This window comes from Lethenteron reissneri, chromosome 34 (assembly GCF_015708825.2).
Source record: "Lethenteron reissneri isolate LAM-NWPU_2019-01 chromosome 34, ASM1570882v1, whole genome shotgun sequence".
NCBI classification, from domain to species: Eukaryota; Metazoa; Chordata; class Hyperoartia; order Petromyzontiformes; family Petromyzontidae; genus Lethenteron; species Lethenteron reissneri.
This window is the reverse complement of record NC_083812.1, coordinates 4593669-4617386: the sequence shown is the minus strand read 5'-3', so window position 1 is coordinate 4617386 and position 23718 is coordinate 4593669. Positions and strand designations below refer to the sequence as shown.

At 48.0% G+C, this 23718-nt stretch overlaps 1 protein-coding gene across 1 annotated transcript in view; it reads left to right on the top strand.

Moving 5' to 3' along the window:
- The window catches only part of LOC133350569 (tyrosine-protein phosphatase non-receptor type 13-like), an 81038-nt gene that overhangs the window by 25985 nt on the left and 31335 nt on the right, over nucleotides 1-23718 (top strand). Inside the window, 18 exon segments of the mRNA XM_061565038.1 lie at nucleotides 1214-1313; nucleotides 2564-2780; nucleotides 3876-3956; nucleotides 4996-5170; nucleotides 6374-6527; nucleotides 7818-7956; nucleotides 9220-9372; nucleotides 9937-10029; nucleotides 10031-10120; nucleotides 11041-11182; nucleotides 13703-13969; nucleotides 14613-14669; nucleotides 16024-16113; nucleotides 18160-18267; nucleotides 18539-18676; nucleotides 19318-19727; nucleotides 20977-21066; nucleotides 22148-22241. Of these exon segments, the coding sequence (XP_061421022.1) occupies nucleotides 1214-1313; nucleotides 2564-2780; nucleotides 3876-3956; nucleotides 4996-5170; nucleotides 6374-6527; nucleotides 7818-7956; nucleotides 9220-9372; nucleotides 9937-10029; nucleotides 10031-10120; nucleotides 11041-11182; nucleotides 13703-13969; nucleotides 14613-14669; nucleotides 16024-16113; nucleotides 18160-18267; nucleotides 18539-18676; nucleotides 19318-19727; nucleotides 20977-21066; nucleotides 22148-22241 (2598 nt within the window).

The following is a 23718-nucleotide window of genomic DNA, read 5'->3' as shown; positions in this document are numbered from 1 at the left end:
GGTTATGTGAGTTTGATTCTCGGCCGCGACTATATCAGAGCCAGTCCTGGGCACCAACTTCGCAAACCAGCACTGGACAACGTGGGGAAGTATGGTCAAACAAGTGTAAGGGATCTGCGAGCCACCCTCACGCGCACGCAGACACGACATCTCCGCTCTCACTATAACACGCACCAATCACACGCGCGGGAATGCGCTGGACGGGGGTCAGGGGTTAAAGGGGAGTGACATCACCCGGACCAGGCGTGCCTGACGTGGAAGTGTATTGGGAGCGAGGGTGTCGATGGAGGGGTTAAAAGGAGCTGTGGGATGCGTGTTTGGGGTTGGTTTTGGAATGAGTGTTGCTGTGCGTTGGAGAAATAAAGATGTGCTTGAACCATTCTCCAACTCCTCTTCACAAGCACTGTGACTGACGAGGTGTGGGGAGGCATTTTTCCAGCAATGGATGAACAAACGACAGCAAATTATTATTTATTATTATTATTACATACTGCATTTCAATAGTTCGCATACACCCTGCTGCCACTATAGATTCTACATGCATTACAATGACAAAATCGATTTTCAAGTCATCGCAGTGCTGAATAATAACAAACGGCTGAAAATTATTATTGTACTTATCGAAATCTTGACTTAGCACTTGGCTGGAGTTGAAACAGTGCCTTACCCTTTGACCTGTGCGTCTTTCAAGCAAGATGTTTATTTTGGAATATTTGTTGTGGCAAGATCACTGGGTTTTTTTTCCCCCCTTGTGTTTGGAGCGTGATGGAGGTTGTAGCTATTCATTGGCAGGATGCGGAAGAAGTCTATTCAGCGGTTTGTAGTAATTGGATACACCAACTCTGTTGGTGTTCATTATGCATGAAGCAATTGTCGAGCCCCAGTCTGTGAGCATTTCCTTATACTCAGCGTAATTAACTTCATTTTCATTCCAAACTGAAAAATCTTGTACACTATTTTCTAAAATCTGGCGTTGTTTTAACCCGTCCGTGACATTGTTTAAGGTGCTAAATGTAATCACAATTTGTTTTCCTTTACTACAATGCATATTTTATGTTTTTTTTCTTTGATTTCTAAATGTACTGCATTTGCTTCTTCCTCACCAAAACGTCTTGTACATTACCAAACCTGTTTCCGCGCCAAGAACACCAATTGCGATGCAAACAACCGAAGAATTTAACTCTCTGAACCTCTGTGTCTCTTGTTTCTGCAGGGGCCAGGAGTGACGTAGCCTCCTCGAATCGTGCGATGTCACCGGTAACGTTTGAGGACGACATTTTCTCCAGCAGCCGCCCATTCCCTCACAATGACAGGTACCAGCCACGCAGTACGACAAAAATCAGTGGGCGCTGACATTTACTCGGCGCTGCGATATTGGGGCGCGCTTCGCAGGGGCGATCCCCTCGTCAATCCACTGCTGGCCGAGTACCTCGCCGTGACGTGCCGCTCGAAGGGGGTCATTTAACCTTCCCCCACACTGCTCTGGGCGCGTTGGTGAAGGAGGGAGGGGCACGTAGAGATGTGTGAACGTTGAGGTACAACGGTGCAACAATGGATTTTGCTGCACGCGCCTTCTGCTGCCCACAACGTAGCCTCGCGGCAGCCCGCAGCATCTGTTTCATGCGTGCTGGTGGTCACTCATCCAAGCACGGTCCAGGCTCCGGCCTGCTTGGCTTGTGAGCTACGATGAGATCGGGCACATTCTTCGTGATTTGGTCAAAGTCAAATTGATTTGTTCAATCGTTTGGAAGTTCCAGTCTTTCCAGGGTAATGGAAGATCACGGAACACAGAACAAACTTGTGTTAAACATCACTCGAAGCTCGCTTGCACGGCCAGTGGCTGGCACTGGGAGAGTTTCAAGAGCTCGTATTTCCACAGCAGTCCGAGCCTGGCCCTACCGATCCCACGTGCGGCTACGAGAGCAGCGCGGCAGAATCCTTCGTTACACTGTACTTCTGTGCTCCCCTCACCTACGTTGCCTGCATTCGGCGAAACACGCACCCATCAAAACGATGAAGTGTGACCAAAACAACCCCCCACGAAATACACGGTGTGAGGAGGGCCCTCGTCCCGCATGAAATGATTAAAGGGGGGTGGTACAATGCGATTATCTATTTAGGCAAACCTAAAGTCGTGGTGGCGAAATGTTAACTACCTCGCCTAGTATACAGGAGGTCGTGGGTTCGATCCAGACCCTGACGTCTGTATATTTGGAGTTTGCATGTTCTCCCCGTGGTCGCGTGGATGTTTCTCTGGGTCCTCTGGTTTTTCCCTCCACGTTTAGAACACGCATTTAGAGTATTTGACTGCTATAAATGTCCACGTGATAAGCCACTTCGTTGAGCTATCATTTGTGGCCAGGTCGCTTTGGAAAAAGAGCAATATAGCTCAGCGGCCCTTTTACTTGGTAGGTAAAAAAAAAACGTTAGTATTTATTTCTGCCGGCAATAAAAGGCGGCGAAAAGGCAGAGCCTGTTTGCGCGCGCAGCTTACGGCTCACTCGCGCGCTCAAGACGATTTGACCGCGCCGTGTTTTCTTCCCACCCCACCCCACCCCACCAGGCGGTACGATTTTGCGCAGTCGGACAAGGTGCCGAGCCGCGAGGTGATGCTGCGGCGGCAGGGAGAGGAGCTGCGTGAGCTGCAGGCTCGCATGAGGCAGAGGCAGGGCTACCCGGCGCCGCTGTCGCCGCTGCGCGAGTCGTACGCGGCGGCGACGCCGCTGTCGCCCATCCACGAGCTCTACAACTCCCCGCAGCGGCAGGACGGCAGCACCGAGGTTGGGACGCGCGCCGGAGTAGCGCGGTTTCTGACTTGGAAGGTTGAAAAGTTACACGGGTTGCGGGTTTGTAACGCGCGCCCGCGCAGGTTACGCCGGTTTTCGCAGGCGCGCGAAACCGGTGCCAGTGACTTCCCAAGCTCTCTGGCCATAGATTTGGATGTTTGGCCAACTTTATTCGTGAGCGATTATACACGTGATCTGCTCGCGCTTCGGATTGATACGAGTGTGTTTCTCATCTGTTACCAATCCAAGCTTGTGTGAGCTTTGTAAAAGATAACCTGGTGAATAGTAGATCGTGGGACAGTACACACACACGTAATCTGATTTTGCTTGGTCACTTCACAGGTATAGAAACACCGGGCAATTTTTCCATTACTAAAGTAAAATATGCATTCCGTGATTGCTTGGCTCATGCCAATGTTGGCGGAAAGGGGGTCTGCGCTGGAGCTAGCTCCAGAGAGCCCCTCTCGAAAGAATTTGGCCAGCTGTGTTACACCGGTGGGAGTACCCACATTTTTCACCCTACCGCATGCGTCCTGCCGATGGACTAACTGTGATGAACCATCTTCTTGGTTCTTTCGGTGAAGTCACGTAGAAGGGAAGTAATTAAATAATAAAAATAAAACATGAAATAATTCTCACGACGTTTCGGCCACAACGCAAGCAGCCGTCCTCAGGTGAATAATTCTTCCTCAGGTGAAGAATTCTTCACTTGAGGACGGCTGCTTGCGTTGCGGTTGTTGTGGCCGAAACGTCGTGAGAATTATTTTATTATGTTTTATTTTTGTTATTTTATTACTTCCATTCTACGTGACTTTACCGAAAGAAACCAGGAAGATGAATCCCTGCAGTCACGAAAGCTTTAAATTGTGATGAACTAATTTGTACTCGTGGGTGGAAGAAGCGGGGTTGGGGATTTAATAAACGTGGACCAGGAGAAGGAATCGGCAGTCTCTGCCTTGGAGGTCCAGTGTGCAAAGCACTACACCGGAGCAGCACTTTTTTTTTTATCCTGGTGTGTAACGTATGAATTGTTCTTGTCTCCTTGTGCGTGTGTGTGTGTGAATATCTCTGCCCCTCCACACATTAAAGGTCACGTTTGGTCCAGAGTTTGTGAGGTTGGCCAGCGAACCACCGATAGCCCTCGAGGTTCCAGTCTCCATATTGGTGCAGGTAAGTTTCCGTGAGCGAGTTGCTAACAATGCTCTACAGATGCTTACAGCCCATTCAACGCCTACCCCCCTCCCCCCACTCTCGCCTCTCCCCACGTCCTCGACGAAAATAACAAATATCATCTGCGGCATTGTAATTTAAAAGTATTGATTCCATGGCATGTTGCGCTCTCTCTTGTTTTGTTGAAAACGCAACGCATGCCTCAATTACACTACTCAAGGGAGAGGAAAAAAATCTGACATGTCATAGGCAGTGCTGCAGGCAGCACCCGTTGTTTAAAACATCACCTGCTATATACTTTCTTCTCTTCAGTGCAGTGTTATTGACGAATGTGTCGAATTATTAATATTATTCGGGCTTGTATGTATGTTGAACTTCTTTCGCATCGTACGTAGCCAACCGTGCTAATCGGAGGTGTGGAGAAAGGACAACAAACTCAACACAAAAGCAGTTCTAAAGGAATGAGTTTTCAATTTAGCGTTGTGTATTGTAGTGTATAGCGTAGTGTAGTGTATAGTGCAGTATGTATGTTGAACTTTCGCACCGTACGTAGCCAACAGCACTAATCGGAGGTGCGGGGGGAAGGACAACAAAGGGAACACAAAAAGAAGTTCTAATTTTCAAAAATAAATGTGTCGGCAGTGATGCTTGCGCATGGAATTAAATTCGCGCGAGAGAGAGAGAGAGACGCTCGTGGCTTTCGCAGACTTCACGTCGTCGACGTCGACCCACTCCCAGAGGTCGCAAACTGGTTTTGATTCCTTACCCATACCCGGCCGCACCAGGGTCGCAAATGGGTACCCGTACACGTACCCGGCCGGGTACGGGTAGCCGTTCCCTACCCGTACCCATACCCTACCCGAAATGAGTGACAAACGGCTACTCACCAGTGACTCACGGCCTACCCGTACCCGTACCCGGCTGCACCAGGGTAGGGTACGGGTATCGGGTACCCGATTGCGACCTCTGCCCACCCCCCAGCGTGAGCCGCTCGCTGACCCTCGGAATTCCCTTTGCGCCCCCGTCCTGCCGCGAGCAGTCCAAGAAGGGCAAGGCGGAGGACACGCGACGGCAGCTCATGGTGATCCTGCTCAACGGGCAGAGGCTGGAGCTCACCACGGACCCCAAGGCCAAGGGGAAGGAGGTGTTTGACTTGGTGGTGGCCCACACTGCGATGGTGGAGCCGTCTCTCTTTGGCCTCGCCTACAGGAAAGGTAATGGGCGTGAAAGCCACTGTGTATCCATTTATGGTTTAATTACTTTTTCTCTCTTTTTCTAGGTATTTATGCAGTTAACAAAGTGCTCGTCTGCTCGCACGACACCAAAATCTTTTCCGTATAAAACGAAGACCAAGATCCCCCGTATAGCTTTAACAGACTGTTGGGGAAAGTGCTGTTAGTGAGCGCCTATGAAGCTCGGCACGGTATACGAGGGGGCGGGTGGCCAACACCACACCGGACCGCCTTTGTTTCCCCAGTGGTGATGTTAACACACCGCACCAGGTACTCATTTGAGGCTGAGTCGACCTAGGGGAGGAGGCCCAGGACCAGTTCAGATAATCGCCACTGGGGTTGGCCGTGAGTGGGAATTGAACTCGGGTCGCCAGGATTGTAACGCAGCTTGCTAACCGCTACACGACTGCTCCCCACCGTGTAAAATACACACGCACACACTTTCCTTTATTGCGTTCGAGCTGGGATGACAGTATTGATGAATGTGGTTTTGTTTTTAAATTCTAAAACACTATTCACTCATATTCTTGGTTCTTTCGGTAAAGTCATGTAGAAGGGAAGTAATAAATTTCCCTTCTACGTGACTTTACCGAAAGAACCAAGAATATTAAATCAAAACTATTCACTCAGTTCGCTTTTGTTCTTTTTGACGCACAAATTGAGGTTAATGTCATTAAGCTCGTTTATCATTGGCAAAATATTGGCGAATATTCAAGCAACTCAAAATAATAAAATAATAAATATAAAACATAATAAGAAAAAATTCTCACGACGTTTCGGCCACAAAGCAAGCAGCCGTCCTCAGGTGAAGAACAGGGCTGTCGGAAAGACAGCGTCCTAACGACAGCCCTGTTCTTCACCTGAGGACGGCTGCTTGCGTTGTGGCCGAAACGTCGTGAGAATTTAATTGGTTTATTTTTATTGTTTTATTATTAATATGAATCCATGCAGTCATGAAAGCTTTAAATCGAAATTTAACTATTGTTTTATAAAAGAAATGACGAGCCAAAAGCTGCTACGAGGATGACCGGAGTTGGCACGATGGTTTTAGGCTCCTTGACGAGGTCGGCAAGGTGTCGTGGTTCATTTGCGGTGTCAGTGTTTGACAATTGCCAGGTGATTGTGCAACACACCGAAGTGTCTTTTTACGTCGGTGCCGATACAATCTGTGCCTCTCTGTCTCAGACGCAGAGTTCTTCTTCCTGGGCTCGGACGTGAAGCTGCACAAGGTGGCTCCGGAGAGCTGGCGCGAAGGCAACAAGCGACGGCACAAGGCGGTCGACCCCTTCAACCTCTACCTCCGAATCCGCTTCTTCCCCGACAACCTCGCGCAGCTCGAGTGAGAGAGTGCGGGCACGGCCCTCCATAGCAGCAGCCCCCAACCGCGCCCCCTCCTCCGATTTGTGATCGTTTCTTTCCTCCCACCGCTGGACGAAGGCCTCCTCCACACCATCATCGCCCATCGCTACCATCCACCTCACTGCTGGACACGATCTCCTGATCAGTTAGTTTTCGAGATTGAAAGCTCATTTCTTTACAACTGCTTTTTGTGCTTTAGTTTGTCGTCCTTCTCCCGCACCTCCGATTAGCACGGTTGGCTTTGTACGGTGTGAAAGCAGTTCAACATACATTGCTCCATCTCCACAGGGGGGCACCATCTTCTTCTGTGCGTCCTTTCCTTCGCTACCATTCTCTCGTCCTGTCCAGCCATGTAGTTGGTGCACGGCACTATTAACCCGGAGGCCCGAGTTTGATTCCCAGCCATACATGTCATTGGTGAGCGGAGTTATCTGAACCAGTTCTGCACCCCTCTGCGCTGCCCCCTCCCCTCTCCACTAGCCTCACCCCAACTCTCCTTTACTGAGAGTGTGCCCAAACAGCCCCCACCACTGGCCCGTGGATTGAGGCCTTCATCCAGCAGTGGATTGGCAAAGGGCTATAACTATTCAATGCAGTCTGTGTCTGCATCCACTCTTACACTGTTACTCTCCACATCAGTGTTCTCTTCAGAGCTTGGATGTATGAGCTCTCTTACGTATGCAATCCCGCCATGCAGTACAAACACAATTCGAAACTCGAGCGCTTACATAAGAGTCAGGAGACAGAAAACAATTTACAGATTAAATGTACAAAGAGGATTGGCTGAGGATACAGTGAGCAAGGGGGGTGAGGGGTTAACCACAAAATGTGCGGAGGAGAGGGTTCTTAAGTTCAGACTTAATCCGGGGAAGGGAACGGAGACAAAGTACTAAGTCCTATTGTACGCGCACACACACACACACACGTGGGGAGCGGTAGTGCAGTGGTTATCACGCTGCTGAAACGGTCCTGGGCCTCCCCTAGGTCGACTCAGTCTCAAATGAATACCTGGTGCGATGTGTCAACATCGTCACTGGGGAGACAAAAGCAGCCGGGCGCTGGTGTTTGCCACCCACCCCCTCATGTGCCGTGCCGGCATTCATAGGTGTTACTCGTGAACAGCACTTGCCCCAACAGTGTGTTCAGGCTATATGGGGGATCTTTGTATTGTTGTCGTTTGCACACATGTACGCACACAAGTCGTGTTCAGATGACATTACGCTGTCGGTAAGTGCCACGGTCGTCTGACCTTTGACCGACGCTTTCACAGACACGAGCAGACAAGGCACCAGTACTACTTGCAGATGCGGAGGGATATCTTGGAAGAGAAGGTGTCCTGTGACAGCGAGACAGCGATATTACTGGGCTCACTTGCCCTGCAAGCCGAGTACGGGGACTACATTCAAAAGGTAGTCTATGTTGTGTGTCTCTCTCTGTGTCTCTGTGTTGTCTCTCTCTGCTTGTGTGTCTGTCTGCATGTCTATGTTGTGTGTCTCTCTCTGTGTCTCTGTGTCGTGCTCTCTCTGCTTGTGTGTCTCTCTCTGTGTGTCTATGTTGTGTGTCTCTCTCTGTGTGTCTGTGTGTTATCTCTCTCTGCTTGTGTGTCTGTCTGTGTGTCTATGTTGTGTCTCTCTCTGTGTGTCTCTGTGTTGTCTCTCTCTGCTTGTGTGTCTGTCTGTGTGTCTATGTTGTGTGTCTCTCTCTGTGTGTTTCTGTGTTGTGTGTCTCTCTGTGTGTCTCTGGGTTGTCTCTCTCTGCTTGTGTGTCTGTCTGCGTGTCTATGTTGTGTGTCTCTCTGTGTGTCTCTGTGTTGTATCTGTGTGTCTCTCTCTGTGTGTCTCTGTGTTGTCTCTCTCTGCTTGTGTGTCTATCTGTGTGTTTCCGTGTCTGTGTTCTGTCTCTCTCTCAAATTTAGTTCTACCTGATGACGGTTGCTTGTGTTGCAATCGAAACGTCGTATTCTATTATTTAATTTATTTTCTTTCTACGTGACTTTACCGAAAGAACCAAAGAGTAACTCCATTGCATTTAATATGTAAATGTGTTTATATAGGATTATGTGGACACAATGGTGAGCTCTAACCCGCCTAAGTATTGTGTTTAATAATTTAAATGTACTGTATATGAGACCGAAATAGTGATGATTCGCAGAGTAACGATAAAGTGCCAAGTTTCCAAAATGAATAATAGCACTGACGCAGAAATTGCACAAGTATTAAGGTGCACGTTGTTTTTTTTTGGTGGAGTGGCGCTTGGAGTGGTTTGAGCATTGAGCTATGAACCCGGTGACCTAAGTTAAGATTCCCAGCCTGGTGAAGTATGGTCCAACAACTCCCACGACCGTCACGATGTGAGGAGGCCTTCATCCAACATCGGATTGACAAGTGGGCTGAAAACTTGACAATTCAGCACACCTAATTTTTGCGGAGGCATTTAAACGGTTGTTTCTTGTGTTTATCGTAAAGATAAATGTGCAGGCCTGCACCTTTAACCCCCCCCCCCCCCCGAGTGTATTTGGCCTACTCTACCATGCTGTCCAGACTTTTTGGAAGTGGTAGCAGTACGCACCACACTGTACCCCACCGCGCGTCACCTGCCGTTCACCTAATTGCGTGCGGTAAACTTTCCCATTCATTAAACCGCCTGCTTATGGATCTGTGTGCCCGTCGCAGCTGCACGGGAAGAACTATTTCCACCCTGAGCTCTACCTGCCGGGCAGCACCATATCACGCCTCACCACAGCCTACGTCCGCGACGAGATGCCTCGCCTGCATGCCAGCTACAACGGCGCCGTCCGCACCACCTCCGAACTCGAGTTCCTCAAGGTTTATTACTCCACTAAAACTAAACTATTTTTTATTTTATTTTACCAGGTAAAGCCCACTTAGCTATATAGCTCTTTTTCAGAAGCGACCTGGCCATCGCTAATGATAACTCAACGAAGTGGCCCATCATCATCATCATCATCATGTGGACATTTACAGCAACCAAAATACTCTTAAGCAGCAGTGGGTTGACTAAAGGGTTGCACCCGTGTACATGTGTACACGTGCAGCCCTTGCCCGGAGTTGCAAGGGAAATAAAATAACTTTATTGGTACCGAGGTTCCCACAAGACCATGCGTCGGGCGTGTGGCACAGTTTGGCGCCAGCTATCATAGGCTGCGGTCGTGTCACTGCACTTTTCTGCGGTGAGTACAGTGTCTATAAAAACAGCGACGCTACGCCTCTCTAAATTAAATTAATGCTGAACCGCTTTGCACGTTCCGAGATTCGGCGGTGAACGGGACACCCACCCTGCGACTTCCAGATGTCTCAGAACGGGAAAGGGTTACAATGCATGCCACCGTGGACGCACAGGTTGACCCCAGGCATTGTGTTTGGTTACAGGTGGCCCAGATGCTGCCCGACTACGGCATGCATTTGTACCGCGTGCGCATGGAGAAGAAGTCGGCGGGTACCGTGCTGTTTGGGATCTGCGCCACAGGGCGTGGTGGTCTACAGCTTCCCCAACGGCACCCGCACCGCCAGCCTCAAGTTCCCCTGGAGGGAGACCAAGAAGATCTCCTTCCAAGTGAGCAAGCCGGTCGCAGATGCGTTCTCATTACTGCTTTGACTTGGCAAAGGAAAGTAGGACACCTGATATTAGAGCGTGATTTAAGCCCCGCTTGGGAGTGATGATGGTAAAGCAATACACGATCACGAAAGTTTTCGCTGTGGTGCTGCACTGCACCGCGACCTGGCTTTGGGTTGTGTTGTGCGGCATGTGGTCTTGACGTGCCAGTCTATGTGCTGGCACGTGCTCTCACAGTACGTTTCGCTCCACGCGCTGAGAACGTTCTGTCATCGGAAGAAGCACCCAGCACGCGAAAACGTCAGGCATCGCGCCGAACAACACATGCATCAGAGGGCACTTTTGCCGTCTTTGGAACCGTCGGTGCCGACATCCGTGTTGCGACACGGCGCTGAGCCCCACTCTGTCGCCGCTGTCCGTGCTGGCTGTCCGTGCTGGCACGGATTCACTGTTAATGTGCCATTTTATTCAGGGACTACTGTGTGTTGTTATATTGGTGTGGTTTTGCTACCTTGCCCAATCTTGTGGATTTTTCTCCGAGTCCTCCAGTTTTTCCCTCCACATTTAGAATCAACATCACGCGTTTAGAGTGTTTGGCTGCTGTAAATTTTATACACGATGATAAGCCACTTTGTTGAGCTATCATTTGTGGCCAGGTCGCTTGTGAAAAAGAGCTACATTGCTCAGTGGGTCTTACCTGGCAAAATAAAAAGGTAGTTATATAATGTATTTATTTTTTACTTATATTTAGTGACTAGCTTAGCATTTTCCCAATTTTTTGCACTATAGTTTTTTTGTATTGTTTGCTGTTGTTACTCGCTGACCCGTCCCATACCGGACACCCATGAAAAATACCCTCGTGCATGGCTCATCGGATTGCTCCTCCAGTCTAAATAAAGGTTGCGATTCTGATGATTCAGAGGAAGAAGATCACGATGCAGAACACGATGGACACGGTGAAGCACATCTACCTTGCCGACGACCTCAAGACGTGCCGCTACCTGCTGGAGTTTTGCGCCGCGCAGCACGCCTTCACCATGCAGCGGCGGGGCCGCCAGCACGGTACGTACGGCGCGTCCCGGCCGTGTGGTCGCAAGCGCGGCGTGAACCGGCACCGGGAAAGACCGCGACAGCAGTTCGGTATTCCTGCCTCGAGTGCGTGCGTGGGTGCGTGTGCGCGCAGCGGTGCGGTTTATAGCGCGTGGTTTTGCGTTGTTGAAATTCCGGCGTTGAATTTGTTGTTCTCGTTTTTTTTTACGAGTGCTGTTAGCGGGGAGGCTAGCAGCGGTGGTGGTACAAAACCGGCAATGTGAGTTCAATTCCCGGCCACGTCTAACATCAGTGGCGAGTGATATTTGAACCATACCTGGCCCCTTTATAAACCATCCTCCTCCGCCCCCCACCATTTTTTCACGAAGCTCTTCCAACCAAATTGGTGATGTACGATCAAACAACCCCCACGATCAACACGGCATTCAGCAGCGAATTGACACATGGCTGTAAATTAATGATGATGAAGTTGATAATACAGCAATGAAAGGAGAATCCATATTGACAAAGAGCTTCCATTGTATTATTCTTTCTCTTTGTATTACTTTTCCGGCCTTGCCCTGACGTAAATCCTTTCGGCTGTTTTTCAATGTAGCCCATCTATATGGTGACAGAGCATTACGACTAACAAGAATCATTTTCAGGATGTACGGCGTGATAACGCTTTGCTAAGATATTGAATTACGTTTCATGAGACGCACTTGTTAAATGAAAATAAACAGTATGCCAGATACGGTTTATGTCTATTATTGAAGAGTCCTTACGGAGATTTGTTTATTTACGAACTTATTTGAAAATTATGGTGTTGTTTAATCAAACAAATAACCATTGCTCAAATCTGTCAGCTTCACTCCTCCAAATGTTTGGGAATTCAATAACCCCCGTGCAAAGCTGTCAGAGTGCATACATCTGGTGTGGAGCCCCGCAGCGCTTTTCTCGTCCAAACTTGTCTACTGCTGCTCTACTGGATTATCTTGCTCGGCTAGGCCAGGAAAACAGGGCAACAGTAACTTCATACTTGTGAAAAAATGTAATAAATAAATGAGACGTCTGCATTCTTATGCACGATTGAGAGGCAAAAATACCGCGCAAATTGTTATAATTCGGGCACACGTTTTTTTCTGTTGCAGTGCATAATTGTTCGGGTAGCTTAATGTTAGGGTGACACCAACGGAACGTGCGTTCGAAAATTTTATGATGTGGTAAACACTTTTGTCCGTCAAAGAAATGCATCACACGGCACCTGGAATTGCAAAACGATATATTTTAGTTTACTTCGAGCATTATTCTCTGTTCACTCAAACAGGCGTTGTTGTGCAGGTATTGCGCGTCATCAATGAGTTTGATTTGTGAGCAACTCGGGGAAATACGCTTAAATTCCAACATATATATATCCTCCATTATCTGTCCACCTGTGAAATGGTTGTTTCCACAATTGTATTATGCAATATGATTTTAAAAAATATGTGTTTGTGCAGAAACGCGCAGGACCTCTGCTGTGCGCTCGCCCTTCAATCCACGTAACTAACAAGACAACTTTTACCAGTCACAGTGCACCGTGGCTAATATTTATGGATTTACTAGTCCAATGATGAAATTTTCCCCATTTGCTCTCAACCCAGCATGAGAGCAGCATTGCTAATGTCATTGCTTGGTCTATAATTAATTGCCCGGTGTAAGCTTAACCCTTGCTGTGGACAATGGCCGTGATTTAGCATCTTTGCAGCCTGGGCAGTTTTTTTTCTTCCAAATAAATATGCAGCCTCGCTCTTGACGAGGTTAGTACATTTTACGAATACACCGTGAATTCCGCCTTTAAAAAAATAAGAAATGCAGGTGAAAAATCCTTTTATCCTAATGGAGAGAGATGCGTTCATTCAGTGGAATACAATTTAAACTTTTCGCCGAGTCCATATAAAATCGGGGAAAGGGACACTTGAAATGATATTTTTGTATAATAAGCAGCTAGCAGTGATTGCTTAGTTGACTTGCTGTAGTAACGTGGAATTTCACCGCCGGTTCAATGCTGTAAAATGAGAGCGCTGCGCTATGCTCATTCGAGTCGGCCAACGACATTTTGGAATTTAATTCTTATGTGTATACAGTACGGCACTAGTCCAAGGACATTTAAGAGTGATTTGTTTTTTATCACGTGGGGACGTTCATTTAAGCGGAGACTTGCATCGCAGATTTCTATTCAAAACAACCTTACGTTGATTGTGGCATTGCGGAACCAGGAGAAATCTCAACCGCTTCGGGAGCCCTCCTACCAGCAGTGGATGGATCGGAGCTGATGATGATGCAATATCGTTGATCATCGGTGATGATGATGCAATTTCGTTGATCATCGTTGGCTACGATCCATCCAGCAGTGGATGGATTGTAACTAATGAATGATATTGCGGAATCAGTATGGATTATATTGCGTCGTCATCATCATCAGCAGCTACGGTCGTTCCACTGCTGAATGTATGGATCGTAGCTTATGCTGATGATGAATGATATTGGCATCTCTCTCTCTCTCCTGACCAGTCTCTGGGCTGCACTTCTACGATGACTGCTCGGGCACGCTTGGGCTGACGGGCGCCCCGAGCATGATGGAGTTGTCGGCCCCGACTCCGCAGCCTCCTCGCCCCCGCCTGCACTCCATGCATGTGCAGCTGCTGCACAACTTCTCGCGCTCGCAGGTGGACCTGTGCGGCGCCCGCCGTCCGTCGCAGGACAACGCCAGCATGGACGACTCGTACCGACAGCTGCCCGCGCGCCTTGGGCCCGTGGTGCGGAGCCCGCGTAACTCAGGTGCGTGCGAGCGAGCGTGCGCGGTGGGCAGCGGTAGCCGTATTGGTTAGAGTGCTTTGCTCACCGAGTTCGCTTCGTTGCCAAGGCTAACGATCGGGGTGGTCACCTGAAAAGGAATCGTAATCCACGATGTAGACTCGGCTTTGAGTGAGTGCCTGGTACAGTGTGTAAACATCGGCACCCGGGAGACATAGTTGGCCAGCCATGGTGCTTTCCACACGTATGTGGAACTTCTTTCGCACCGTACATAGCCAATAGTCTGAATCGGAGGTGCGGGGGAAGGACAACAAACTAAACACAAAAAGCAGTTTAGAAGAAATGAGTTTCCTGCGCTGGCCTTCGGAGGTGCTCGCTAAAAGCACTTGCCCCAGAAGCACGTGCAGGCTACACGGTGGATCTTTGTCATTATGCGTGCGCGTGCGTGTTCACGCGGCATTCTCTCGCACCTGGACGGCACGCGCGCGCGTCGTTGAGCTGGAGCGGAAAACTCGTGGTGGGGGCCCGACAGTCACCGTCGGATTAAAATTTAAAGTTGCGGCAAAACGCCACACAAAAGGTGCTGTGTCAATTATTATTGCAGCCGTGTCATGGCCGTGTTTGTGCTCTGCGTAATGATTGTGAATTATTTACGATTCCATTTCAGAGTGGAGGCTAAGTACGACATCAGAAATGCTCATCCCTGGCATGGTGGATGGCAATGGTAATGAAAACACAACACACAACCGAACTTACGTATGCAGTTTGGGCATACAGTAACTGCAGTTTATTTTTCATTAAAGGAAGGCACGGGAGCTGTTTTCCCCTTCAGTTGCACAAGTTAATTACGTAGCACAGTGAAATATGAGCGCATTAAAACCAAAAAGTTCCGTACGCAGTATTACAATGGATTATTATAGCACATGGGCGCAAGTGCATGATGATGCCACGGTGATTTTTATATAACGGATGCGGATGCCAACAGCACATGCTTTGTTAGCCCTCCTTAGGCATGTGTGCTTATGCAAGCTTATGTAGCGTACAGTCAATTCTGTACATGCACTTCTGGAATATTGCCAATATGGCTGGTATTCTTTTTATTTATAGCCAGAGCAAACTGGGGTTTTATTCCAGGCAATGAACACGTTTGGTAATTGGAAAATATAACAAGTTAATTAAAAGCAAAAACAGGTTGTGTATTATTTATTTCTATCATTACTGAGGAAGATCTCAATGTTTTGGAAAACTGAGATCCACCAGTGGATTGTTAAAAGCTAATAATGGGTGGCCACGGTGGCCAGATGTTAACTACCTCGCCTAGTATACAGGAGGTCGTGGGTTCGATCCGGACCCTGACAACTGCTTATTTTGCATTTGCATGTTCTTCCCGTGGTCGGGTGGATTTTTCTCTCGGGTCCTCTGGTCTTTTTCCCTTCACATTTAGAATCAACATGCACTTTGAGTATTTGGCTGCTATAAATGTCCACGTGATAAGCCACTTCCTTGAGCAATCCTTTGTGGCCAGGTCGCTTCTGAAAAATATCTGTATAGCTCAGTAGGCCTTACATGGTAAAATAAAAATGGTTGAATAGTTTAATGATGATGATCATAATAATCAGAATGCTGAGATGTGAAGTTGTGTGTTTGTTGGTGTCAGATGATGGATTGACTGGGTTGCAATTTGGCATCGGTCTTTGATAAAACATTTTTGGTAACTGAACCTGGCAAATGGACAGTTGGCAATTGGTACCTGAACCTAGATTTTACCTTCCCCCCTTGGTACATCCAACGATCACGCTACTGGCATGGCAAAGCAGTTGGATAAGGTGTTTGCCATATCCTATCTGCCTTTGTGCCGCGTGTATGTACGTTGAACTTCTTTCGCACCGTACGTAGCCAACCGTGCTAATCAGAGGTGATCGCTAACGGTACTCTCCCCAACCGTGGTCTTTGCGTGGTTGCTATCGGGCGGTCGATCTGCGTATTCGAATCTGTGAGCCGCTCTCACGCCGCGTGCCATTACTCTGTTTCGCAGTAAAAACTGCGCGCGTTTGTGTTGCTAAAACATTGCTGCGCAGACGGAGCGATGCGGTCCAGACCCGTGACGCCCCCCCCCGAGAGGATTATCTCCTTCATCCAGCTGAAGAAGCACCCGGCGCACGGCCTCGGTGAGGCCCGCTTCACTTCATTTGCACGGACGAAGCCGTGCTGCGCGCCGCGTGCCGCCAAATGGCCCGCACTTGCACCCAAGTCTTTCCAGATCCTCGCAAGCCTGGCAGGATTGAGCTCGAACGCCCGCCCCTTACTGGATTCCTCCTGTCTAAATAAAGATGATCATAGTGCTGGATGGGTGACCACCATGCATAAAACATGGTGTCATCGGGCGATGGGGCTACATTGAGGCAGAGGTCGCAACCGGGTACCCGATACCCGTACCCTACCTGATACCCGGCTACCCGTACCCGGCCGGGTACGGGTACCCATTTGCGACCCTGGTGCGGCCGGGTACGGTTACGAGTAGGCCGTGAGTCACTGGTGAGTAACCGTTTGTCACTCATTTCGGGTAGGGTACAGGTACGGGTAGCGTACGGGTACCCATACCCAGCCGTGTACGGGTACGGGTACCCGTTTGCGACCCTGGTGCGGCCGGGTACGGGTAAGGAATCAAAACCCGTTTGCGACCTCTGCATTGAGGGCAGCAGAGGGCAGTGCAGTAGAATAAATTGTTGTACTCATATGCCCCCCGCGACAGCGCTGCCCGCCTTCATCAGCTTGCTCTGACCAGCGTGATAAAGTACGGCCAAAACAACCCCACAGGCCACATGGTGTTGACAGTTTCATCCAGCAGTGGATTGACAAAGAGCCGTACGTGGATGTACGGACGTAACGTAGTGTTAACATCTTTTTTCCGAAGTGAGTCGCCCGGGTCTGGTTTAACGCTCTGACATGGTACGGGGGATACACCTCGCGCAAGATGAAGCAGTTATTGTCGAGTATTATTATTGGCTCGTTACTCTTCGACGCACGGTCTCGCTTGAGCGCAACATTTTGCTAAGTTTACCGAACGTGCGGCATGAAGAAATTGATGCTCTTTCTTGCGCTGAGAGTTGTACCATCCACTTACTCATCAATGCGCTTGCCCAGAACGAGTGAAAGCCTGCTTTTTAGCACACTCACTTAAAACACTAATTCCGCGAACTGGCAGCCTAACTGGCGTGCTACATGAGAACGTTTTTGTTCGTTCATTGTTGAATGTCCGAATAATTCGTGGAAAGCCACCGGTCAGCGCTGCGTGCGTCGTGCGTGCCAAGTTATTTTGTAAGAAGCTTTTTGGGCCTGTGCCTGTCTCTCATCTTAAACAAAATATATTTAATACACAGTTTATATAATTCTCCTTTGTGCCCCGTGATGACGGCTGTGGTTACCCCTGTTTTCTACGGTGTCTGGAGATGTGGTCCTATTGCGGCGCTGTACACCGCAGCTCTCGGTTATCTAGGGTAAAGCTGGGGAAGGGTTACCTGTATAAAAGAAAACTACAGATGATGCAAAACTCATGTGAATTATGCTGTAAAGTGAATTTTCCATTCACTTTATATTGCGTAATCATAAATGTGTCGTTAAACCCGCCGCCACCCGACACAGCCAATCAGTAAGGTTTGTCATGGAAACAAAGCATGCCAATTCCTTACTTTCCCAACACACCACCGGTGGTGCTGTACTACTCTCCAACACAACCGGTGTGCTGTACTAGTAACGAATTGGCATGTTTTGTATACGTGACAAACCTTACTAAATTGACTGTGTCAGGTGGTGGCGGGTTTAACGACACATTTATATTCACGCGATCTAACCCAAAAACCTCTATTATGGATTATATTGGTCACGAAAGCCTACGTGTTAAACCAAAGTCAATTTTGTTTACCAACATACGTTGAATCTTGCCTCCTGTGTGTATCGCTTCGTTGCTGCTTTGTTCGCTTGATGACATGTTGGTAGTCACGTAATCACTCACCTGCCATACCGCTCGTGCGGAGCAGCTGATAGTTATATTGGCGCACTTGTAAAAAAACAGTTTCTTTTCTTATCAATTGCGAGTTACTGCGCAAGCCCTGAAAGTCCACCCGCAGATAATGATGCGTTAACTGTAAATCGCCGATGCAGTTGTACCGTGAATGTTTTGCGGTTGGGTGTTTGAAATCGTGATTCTTGCGCAGGGTTTGACATCGTCGGAGCGGACGACATGGGCCAACTTGACCTGGGCATTTTCATCAGCTCCATCACCCCCGGGGGTCCTGCTGATAAGAACACGCAGCTGAAGCCCGGTTAGTTGGCACTTGAATGAAGGAGCCCCCTCCCCCCCCATCCCGATTGACTGTGTTTTGTTTACACGCCTCATCTAAAAGCGCGCAATGCCAGCGACCGTCTTTGTTCGGTCGCCAGCCAAAATCCGCCGCTGCGAGGATGACCGGAGTTCACGTGACGGTTTGTGCTATTTGATGAGATCAGCAAGGTATTGCAGGTTCACTTGTGGCAGGCACTTCGTGTGTGTGTGTAACGAGTGCGGAATGGGTCGACGGGTTGTCTGGCGTCCAGGCGACCGGCTCATCTCGGTGAACAACACGAGCCTGGAGGGGGTGTCGCTGGAGACGGCGCTGCACATCCTGGAGTCAACGGGTGACGACGTGATGCTCATCGTCTCTCAGCCCAGGCACCCCCAACAGCTCAACCAAGGTGCTCGGGGTTAGACCCATCCCCCTCCCCCCTCCACCAATCCCGCCAATGGCACTTTATGCCACCTTCCCCATTTGGCATCTTCTGTAGAGTTTTGCTACCATTGGGACAATGGACTTGCATTCCAAATGTCGCCGATTCGAACTCCCGGTGCGGCAGTTGAAACAATGGTGCGCGTTTCTTGAACCCCTCCCCCAACTCTCTGTCCACCCAACAATCTCAATGTGGATACGCTACAATGAGTTGATCGGCAGGTAGCGTGCTGTGGTGTAAAGTGTGGGTAGAGTAGGCCAAATACCTTCTTAGAGCTTCTTCAAGTAAAAGCTCTTCCGCCAGCGGTGGTGTGGGCAAGCAATTGCAGGGCTGCACCTTTATGTGTGTATGTTGAACTTCTTTTGCACCGTACACAGCCAACCCTGCTAATCGGATGTGCGGGGGAAGGACAACAAACTAAACAAAAATCAGTTCTAAAGGAATTAGTTTTTAGTCGAGATATAAAAGTCCATTGCCTCAGTGGCTTCCCAATTATAGATAGATAGATATTTTTCAAAGAAAATAAGCTGTGGTAAATTCCAAATAATTGCTGAAAAGCCTCTTACTCGCTTGACAAGATCGCTTTACCTTGCGTTCAATTCCCCCAGGTGCTTGGCACTCGGACACCGGCTCAGCGTTAAAAGCGGCGGTGTTCATTCCCAACGGCAAGAGGAGGCCGAGCCACAGCAGCGCGGCGCGGCGTTCCACCGCCACCGCCACCACGCACAGGAAGAAGGACAGCATGAGCTCGGAGGTCTCCGGCACGGAGAGCGAGCAGCACCAGGGCCCGCCGCCGTTCGACGCGCACCCGGCGTCGCACGCCGTCGCCGACAGAGGCCTGAGCCCGCAGGACCTGGAGCGGATGCTGCCGGACGGCAGCAAGTCGAGCGCCGCCGTCGACAGGGCCACGGGTGGCGGCGGTGGCGGCGGCGGAGGCAGGGCGGCCAGGGACGACACCACGGATGGGGGTGCCTCATCCCGCAAAGTCTCGTTTCTGCAGGAGGTTCGCAAAGTCGAGGTAAACGGCCGTTTCGCAGGTTGCCGTCGACGATTTGCCTTGCAGGCTTTTTACAATTTGAACCTTGACGTGCGGGGTGCACCAGTGGTGCTGTGGTTCTCGACTGCGGTTAACATTTGTGGCCGGTCAACTCTTGAACTGGCCCTGTGGGGATTGCTTTCACCCACATAGCACTGCGACCAGTGTGTCGAAGAGTGGTTAAAAAATCCACATGAATGAAAATTGTGGGAAATCCTTCATCCAGCAGTGGATTGATGAGGGGTTCTACGTTGCATTATGTTTTACATTACAATTTGGATTTGTAAAGAGTCTTTGACTGCTACTCGAGATATCCGTTATGAGATAAATAGGAAGTGTAAAGTTTATTCTCAGCAGGTTATTTTCAATATCTGTAGACACTGTGCTTTTTCACGAAACATTGTTCGCACTTTATCACCGATTGGAGTCACATCACGAGGCAAAGAAAAGTCGTTTCCAGAATTCCGGCAGCCACCTTACGTCGGGGAATGACCTCTCAGAAGTGGACACCGGACAAATATTTCACTTGCATAGGTCTCTCGAATCCAGCATAGACTTCTGCAGGCTAGTGATTCACCAAATGTTGATACACTGTATCCCTCTGAGCCAAAATGTTATGCAATTTGTTTAGTGCAGTTGTTGGTTCACAGGATGAGGCAATCAGCTCACCACACTTGAGAATCTGAGGTTCTAATGGTGTAAATGCTTACCCCGAGCTCTCATACTCTGATGGTGCATTGTCTTTGAGTTGTGCGCCTTTTGGCGTCATCTGGTCCAACACCATGTGAGACTAGGCTCTAAGGAAAGCTGTCTCGGGTGTGGACCAATCAACTTCAAGGACAGTGCATATATCATCAGAGTTATGTTTTTTGTTTGCATTATGGCTGCAGGTATTGTGGTCTATGCAAACATGACTCCTTGTAAAAAAAAAGGTGTCAGTTTTGTTGCCAGATAGAAGGGTAAAAAAAAAACAATTATTCACAATACTGGTCAGTGCGCATTTGGTGTAAGTGGCGAGCATAGATATGGCGGAGTAAAAGTATGTATGTTGAACTTCTTTCACTCCGTACGTAGCCAACCGTGCTCATCGGAAGTACAGTACAACAACGTATTTCGCTGCATCTCCTTGCTGTTGTTCTACTTCTGCCTAAACGGCAATGCCGATCGTCTTGTTCATCGGCATGCTTGGGTTACCGTTTGTGGACCTGCCACTGTGTGTGGGCGCGTGCAGGCCTTGAAAGGAAATGGAGGCCTGAAGCCAGGGGACGTTTACACCCTGGAGCTCTACAAGCAGGACGGAAGCTTAGGGTTCATCGTCACGGTGAGATTGTCGATAAATATACAAACAAATTCATCCTCGCACGCGTTTATTCTGTTTGAATCGCTTCATGAGGTTAAAAAACACACACGCACGCACACTTCCAAAAACAGGACCTGAGAATTAGCATAAGAATATAGTTAAATATCCCTCCCCTGGGTTGACAGTGCCCCCCTTAAACAAACTGAACGCGTCAGGTTCGTAGGCCTGGCGGAAACTCGCGTATGGTTATTTTCTGTCACCCAGCGTTTTGCTACAGGCCTACGTTCTTGTGTACAAGAAAAAACTAATAAAAAATAGAACAAAAAAGAACATAGTTAAATATGAATGAACGTCAATGTAGAATGTTTGCTATAGAGACAGAGCGTGTCTGCGTGTGTGAGCTGGAGAGCGGTGGCCCAGTGGTATGCATGCTACACTAAGAAAACCCGGCGACCCAAGTTTGATTTCTTCTCGTGGCGAACACCGGTGACGGTTATCTGCTCCTGGGCCTCCCGTAGCTCGACTCAGCTGCAAATGAGTACCTGGTGCGGTGTGTAAACATGGCCATTGGGGAGACAAAGGTGGTCGGGCGTGTACTGCTGGCCACCCACCCCCTCGTGTGCCGTGCCGGCCTTCATAGGTGCTCACATGCAGCACTTTCCTCAACAGTCTGTTAAGTCTGTACGGGGGATCTTTGTCTTTGTGTGAGCTGCACGTAGATTAGTAGAGGATACAATGTAAGCCATGACATTTTCCAGCCGTGTAAATAAAAACAAAGATAACGGCCATAAAAAAAACACCTCTCCTTGTGCGTAAACTTTTAACGAGTGAAACACACCCGAGAATACAACATGCCTGTGGATATTTTTCTTTCTCCAAAAGTAAAAGTGAAATAAAGTCACGTAGGTATCAAGTATACAGCGTGCGTGCTGTGACGGTTCCACCTGAAGACGGAGGCTTGTGTTGCCTCCGAAACGTCGTGATTTTTATTTTGCTGAAATTTTTTACCTACGTGACTTTACCGAAAAAACCCAACAATATGAATCCTTGCAGTCACGAAAGCTTCAAATCTAGAGTGTTATTGCAATGTTCGTTTTGACAGGGTGGGGTCAATACGACGGTGAGGCACGGCGGAATTTACGTCAAGGCCGTCGTGCCAGGCGGAGCCGCGGATCGTGATGGGCAGATCCAGAAAGGTGCGTATCACAAAATACATCATTATAACATACACTCATTATCACATATACCATTATAACATACACTCAATATCACATATATCATTATAACATACACTCAATATCACATATATCATTATAACATACACTCAATATCACATATATCATTATAACATACACTCAATATCACATATATCATTATAACATACACTCAATATCACATACATCATTATAACATACACTCATTATCACATATACCATTATAACATACACTCATTATCACATATACCATTAAAGCATACACTCAATATCACATATACCATTATAACATACACTCATTATCACATATACCATTATAACATACACTCATTATCACATATACCATTGTAACATACACTCATTATCACATATATCATTATAACATACACTCAATATCACATATATCATTATAACATACACTCATTATCACATATATCATTATAACATACACTCAATATCACATATACCATTATAACATACACTCAATATCACATATATCATTATAACATACACTCAATATCACATATATCATTATAACATACACTCAATATCACATATACCATTATAACATACACTCAATATCACATATATCATTATAACATACACTCATTATCACATATACCATTATAACATACACTCATTATCACATATATCATTGTAACATACACTCAATATCACATATACCATTATAACATACACTCAATATCACATATATCATTATAACATACACTCAATATCACATATACCATTATAACATACACTCAATATCACATATCATTATAACATACACTCAATATCACATATACCATTATAACATACACTCATTATCACATATATCATTATAACATACACTCATTATCACATATACCATTATAACATACACCAGAGGTCGCAAACGGGTTTTGATTCCTTACCCGTACCCGTACCCGGCCGCACCAGGGTCGCAAACGGGTACACGTACCCGTACCCTACCCGTACCCGGCCGGGTACGGGTAGGGTACGGGTATCGGGTACCTGATTGCGATCTCTGGGATGAAACCATGTTGCAGGCGTGGGTGGGTTGATTCTAGGAACTTGAATTGTGAGAAGAGACAAGACGTTGGGAAATGAGTGGCAAACGGTTACTCACCAGTGACTCACGGTCTACCCGTACCTGTACCCGGCCGCACCAGGGTCGCAAACGGGTTCCCGTACCCGTACCCGGCCGGGTACGGATAGCCGGGTATCGGGTAAGGTACGGGTATCGGGTACCCGGTTGCAACCTCTGACATACACTCATCACATGTACCATTATAACATACACTCATCGCATATACCATTAAAGCATGTAACATAACATGCACTTAAATTTCGATTTAAAGCTTTCGTGACTGCAGGGATTCATCTTCTTGGTTCTTTCGGTAAATTCACGCTTCTACGTGACTTTACCGAAAGAACCAAGAAGATAACATGCACTTAT